The 5,494-nt window shown below is 55.3% G+C and overlaps 1 protein-coding gene across 1 annotated transcript; it reads right to left on the reverse strand.

Moving 5' to 3' along the window:
* Positions 1-1,331: 1,331 nt before the first annotated feature.
* On the reverse strand, positions 1,332-5,083 carry KRT36 (keratin 36). The gene is made up of 7 exons (XM_069542527.1): positions 4,625-5,083; positions 3,653-3,735; positions 3,229-3,385; positions 2,517-2,678; positions 2,290-2,415; positions 1,902-2,122; positions 1,332-1,503 (listed from the first exon to the last, which is right to left on the reverse strand). The coding sequence occupies exons 1-7, from the start codon at positions 5,081-5,083 to the stop codon at positions 1,332-1,334; spliced, it is 1,380 nt and encodes a 459-aa protein (XP_069398628.1).
* Between the last annotated feature and the right edge of the window lie 411 nt (positions 5,084-5,494).

Raw genomic sequence — 5,494 nt, forward strand, 5'->3', positions numbered from 1 at the left:
CAACCCACTCCAGTATTCTTGCCTGGAGAATCCCCATGGACAGGGGAGACTGGTGGGCTACAGTCCATGGGGTCACAAAGAGTCGGACACGACAGAGACTATGCCCACCTGGTGACAGGGAGCAGGACCAGTTTTTTCCCATGGATCTTGGGCTCAGGTAAGAGCCCAGAGGCAGAGAAAAGAGGAAAGGGGGTCAGGTAGGGGGTGAGGAAGGGAGGAGACAGAGACAGAGAACCGGTGGGCTGGGAGGAGCACCTGATTAGACCCAGAATAGCTAAGCGATGGCCTGGTCCCTGCCCCTCACTGCTGTGTGACCTGGGGCAAGTCACCGCCTTCTCTGGGCTTATGTTCTCAAAGGAAGAAGGAGTCACAGGGACAAAGGAGGCATGGGGCCCTCAGACTGCTCCAGGTTGTACTTTTCTGATCACGGGAGCATCCAGAGTCTGGCACTATTAGACCTGATGCCCATACGAGCGCGGTTCAGCCAGTGGAATCCAGGGCACTTTGACCTCTGCTCCACAGTGAAGTCTGGCTGTCCTCCCCGCTGCTCTGCGTCTTACCATGCCCTCCCCTTCCCTACTTCACTTCAGCCCTGTGTCCGGTGTTAGGGGTTTGGATTCTCCCAGCCCTCTCACCTGCATCTCCCAGCTCACCCGACTCCCCTCTGTCACTGGCTGACCCAGGGTGTCTGCTTGAAGCTTGCCTCTCTGGGTGGCACCCCCTCTCCTAGACTATCCCGTGTCAGGCCTAGAGGTAGCCAGCAGGGTGACAGCAGATGCTGGACAAGGGAGGATAAACTGAAGGGAAGAGAGAACCACAAGACAGGGCAGGGATAGTGAGGACAGTTGGGTGCCTTGGCCTCTTTGGAGTCACCTCCAGGTGGTCCCCATGGGCAGGCCCAAGCCTGTAGGTTACAGCCATCCAGACTGGGTCAGTGTCTGTTCTCAGGGACCAAGCCCCCAGGTATCCCTGTTATGAAATATTTTGAATCACCCTGTCACTTCCTACCACTCAGAGCCAGAAGAGACAGACCCAAAACCAAAATCCACACTTTTGCAACAAGCCTCGATCAAACACCCCTCTAACTAACCACAGAGAGTAGACAGAGGCGAGATTTCTATGCCAAGAGAACACACTTTATTGGGTAAATTTCCAGGGAAGATCAGTTTTACACGGCATAAAAGCAGTCAAAGCCAGAAACACAATCCAAGAAGTTTTTTGGGAGAAAAATCTGCTGAGCGGGGAGTCCCTCTAGGGAAGGAGAGGTGGGGGTCATTTAGAGCCGGGACCCACAGGGGTGTCCTCCTTCCTGTGGGCCAGGGCCTGCCCAGTTACAGCGGCTGCACGTGCTCCCTGGAAGAAATGATTTTCCCATCTCTGATCTCCTCCGTGATGGTGCGGATCTGGGTGCTGAGCTGGGGGGCCGGGGCACAGGAACCACTTGAGACGTAAGAAACTCTAACAGCAGGCTTGCATTCTGTGGCACACGGATGGGCAGGCAGCCTGAGGAAATGAGATCATATCAGGACATGTTTGCCATTGGCCGTTGAACTGACTGGCATGTCAAACATACATGAGGGTCAAGTGAGATGGGTGGGAGACCACGACAAATGGCTCAGATGGTGCCTCTCTGAAATCCCTTGAGGGCTGCATAGACAAAGATCAGAAACTCCCAGCCACAACCAATAGATGGAGAAGTATGGTGAGTGGGGCCAGCTTGTCCACCTGCAAATGCTTAAAGCCCAGGGCTAGAAGGAATGTCTCTCCAGAGGCTGTGATCAAGCCCCCCCTTCATCTGCACAATAACACCTCAGGACCGATACCCTCACCGTGGTACTCAGTGTTTGGTCCAGGTGAGCCTTTTCCCCAAGCCTGAACCCCCAGGACCCACGGCCACTCACTTGCAGTCTTCTCCCTCGAGCAGGCGGCGGTAGGTAGCGATCTCTGACTCCAGCCGGGCCTTGACATCCAGCAGCACCTGGTACTCCTGGTTCTGCCGCTCCAGGTCGCAGCGGATCTCGGCCAGCTGAGCCTCCACATTGCCGATCAGGCCCTGCATCTGGGCCAGCTGGGAGCTGTAGCGGGCCTCCGTCTCTGCCAGGGTGCATTCTAGGGAATTGCGCTGCAAAGGGAAAGAGGATGCACTGCCAATGGGAGGGAATCGCCCCCAGAGACCCACAGCCCTGGGTGTCTCCATACCACTATTGATCACCACCCGTGATAACCGAGGCTGGTGGATCGGGCCACCTGCCATGAGCAGGGCCAGCCCCTTAGGCTGTGGCCACTCACCATGCTGTGCTGAGCCTGCAGCTCGATCTCCAGGGCGTTGACGTTGCGTCTCAGCTCGATGATCTCTGTCTGGCAGCACTGCAGCTGCTCCGAACTGGACACCACCTGCTGGTTCAACTCCTCGGTCTGAAAAGCGTGAGAGGACCCAGAGCATGGTCAGAGCAAGTTAAGCCACTGTCAAGGGTGAGCCCACCCCACAAGCTTGTCCAGGGCTGGCCCAGCCCCACCTGGGTGTTGAACCAGGCCTCCACATCTCTTCGGTTATTCTCCACTAGGGTCTCATACTGGCATCTCATCTCATCCAGAATCTTGTTGAGGTCCACCGGGGGAGCAGCATCCACCTCCACGTTCAGCCGGTCCCCAAGCTGGCATCGGAGTGTACTGACTTCCTGCAGAGAGCAGGCAAGATAGCATAAGGTTGTCACAAGGATGTTGGATGTGAGTTTGACTGACCTGGGTAAAAACCCTCCTCCTTCAGTTGTCAGCTGTGTGACATTAAACAGGATGCTTAACTTCTCTGGGCTTCAGCCTCCTCATGCACCCTGACCTGCCTCCTTGGAAAATTTGGAAGATGATGCAAATACCAGCTAAGTAGAATCATTATCAGGCACTACCCTCCAAATGGAGATTTAGTATCATGCCCAGGAGTGTGGGATCCATGTGACCTTAGACAAGTGACTTAACCTTTCTGTGCCTCAGTTTCCTCATCTATAAAATGGAGCTTGTAATAGTATTTACCTCCTGGAATTATCGTGAGGATGACATGAAAAAAGAATGAAATACAAAGTGCTTTGTAGAGTTCTTGGCACACGGTGGGCCATCAGTAAATGTCATCTGGGGTTACTATGGAAGTGGTTGTCACCGTTGTTACACCCAAGGGTCAGCAGTGGCTCCCTTCTGGGTGGGAACCATCAGGAGGGTATGTGGGATCAGCCTCACCTCCTCATGGTTCTTCTTGAGACAGATCAGCTCCTCCTTCAGAGACTCCACCTGCATCTCCAGGTCGGCCTTGCACAGGGTCAGCTCGTCCAGGATCCGGCGCAGGCCATTGGTGTCGGCCTCCACCAGCTGCCGCACACCCAGCTCTGTCTCGTACCTGCACACACAGAGCCCTGCTGAGTCTGCGGCAGGGCAGCCACTCCCAGGCAGGGCCCGCGGCCTGTGGACTGCTCCAGCTACAGTGGCTGATTTGGAGTCAGCATCACTGTGGTTCTCTCCCTTGACCCGGAAAGGATCTAGAACTGATGCCACACTTCCCACTTACAGCTGCATCTGGCCTCACTCTCACGTTACCAGCTCCCAAAGGCGGAGGACAGAGGCAAGGGCGCAGCACAGAACTGCCTTCCCAGATCAGGCCACTCACTTGGTCCGGAAGTCGTCAGCAGCCAGCTTGGCGTTGTCAATTTGCAGGACCAGCCTGGCGTTGTCGGCCTTGGTTAGCAGGATCTGGGGAACCAGGGCCGTCTTGTGAGCTGGAGAAGGCCCAGCAGAGTAGGAGCAGGTGGTAGGGGACAGCCCAGCTTTCAGAGGCCATACTTCTAAATACCTTTGGCATTTCCAGCCCTGAGCTCTTCGCCTAGGTATAGAGGGAGCATCAGTCCCAGAAAGTCTCTAGAAAAGACCCTGATGCTGGGAAAGATTCTCCTCCTGTCTTGGAGGAGAAGGGGACGACAGAGGATGAGATGGTTGGATATGATTGGATGGCATCACCAATTCAATCGACATGAGTTTGAGCAAACTCCAGGAGACGGTGAGGGCCAGGGAATCCTGGTGTGCTACAGTCCATGGGGTTGCAAAGAGTTGGACATGACTTAACGAATGACCAGCAACAACAGTCCCAGGAGGGGCATCACAATGGCCATCAGCCCTGACACCTGCAGCCCCAAAGGCACAGTGGGTCACCCCAAGGTGAGCAGAGAGAACCAGGCCAACCTGGATTCAGATTCCACCTCCAACACCGACAGACTATGGTATCTTGAGAAAGTGGCCGAACCTCCCTAAAATTCAACTTCCACATCTGTTAGATGGAACCAGTAATGTCCACCTCTCCAAGATGAGGAATACACAAACAAGGAAGGGAAGGCGTTAGGCGCAGAGCTTGTGTCCAGTAAGGGCATGGTGTGTGTGACTGCTCTTCCTATAGCTGAGACTGGCTGGAAAGGAGGGGAGTTTACAAGCAGAGAGAGGTCTGGGTCCCCCAAGAAACCAAACCCCTAGAGAGAAAAGCTGGCCCTAATAGGAGAGAGAATCCTCCGAGAGCTACAGCCTCATCTGCAGTGGGATGAAACAGACCGCTCCCAGGGTTTGGGCTGGAGCGGGGCCAGGCCCCAGGTACCTTCTGCTGGAGCTCCTCAATGGTCTTGAAGTAGCTCTGGTAGTCAGGGCAGATGTACGGGACCTGAGACTCGTACCATTCCCGGATGCGGCTCTCCAGCTCCGCGTTCTCCCGCTCCAGCTGCCGCACCTTCTCCAGGTAGCTGGCCAGGCGATCGTTCAGAAACTGCATGGTCTCCTTCTCGTTGCCGTTGAAGGAGCCCTCGCAGAGCCAGCCCCCGGCCCCGGCAAAGCCGGAGGAATGGAGCCCAGAGGACAGGAAGGAACCAGGCAAGCAGCTCCCAAGGCTGGAGAGGCCCAGCCTGATGGAGGAGGCTGACCCCGAAACACCAGCAAGGCTGGGCCCCCTGCAGGAGCCCACGGAGCGGACACAGGACACCCGAGAGATGCCGCTGGTCGCGCCGCAGTGGCCCCTGAGGGACCCAGAGGAGAAGATCGGGGAGCAGAGCTGGGAGGCCATGATGCTAGCAGAGAAGGTTGCAGCTTAGCAAGGAGCTCAGGTTCTGGCTCTCATGGCCTCTCTGAGGCACTTATATACACTGCCTGTGGGGTGTTGCCATCTTACACTTGGGAAAGCCCATTCCTATTCCAGGAAAATCCCATTAGAATGTGACTTTTGCTACGCATCCAAAATCCCTTACCTTGTAAAAATTAAAAAGAATGTAGAATTTCATTTGCTAAGTCAGGGCTGTCAGCTGTTGTCATTTCCTGGTAGAATATTAATTTTATTGCCTCTTCAAAGTCCTTGCACCAGCACCCATAAATTGGGAGTGGCCTCACGAATGACATCTGGTACCTGCCCTCTCTGCGAGCCTTCTTCCAGGTGCCCAGGCTGCTCACCTGTCACCTCTGACCACTACCCCTACCCACC

This window comes from Ovis canadensis, chromosome 11, assembly GCF_042477335.2.
Source record: "Ovis canadensis isolate MfBH-ARS-UI-01 breed Bighorn chromosome 11, ARS-UI_OviCan_v2, whole genome shotgun sequence".
Taxonomy (NCBI): Eukaryota; Metazoa; Chordata; class Mammalia; order Artiodactyla; family Bovidae; genus Ovis; species Ovis canadensis.

Excerpts from the sequence above, each read along its gene's own strand:
- KRT36 (XM_069542527.1), bottom strand. The coding sequence starts at position 5,083 with ATGGCCTCCCAGCTCTGCTCCCCGATCTTCTCCTCTGGGTCCCTCAGG. Across the intron at positions 2,679-3,228 it reads TCAAGAAGAACCATGAGGAG|GAAGTCAGTACACTCCGATG; the intron begins GTGAGGCTGATC and ends TGCTCTCTGCAG. Across the intron at positions 1,504-1,901 it reads CTCGAGGGAGAAGACTGCAA|GCTGCCTGCCCATCCGTGTG; the intron begins GTGAGTGGCCGT and ends TCATTTCCTCAG.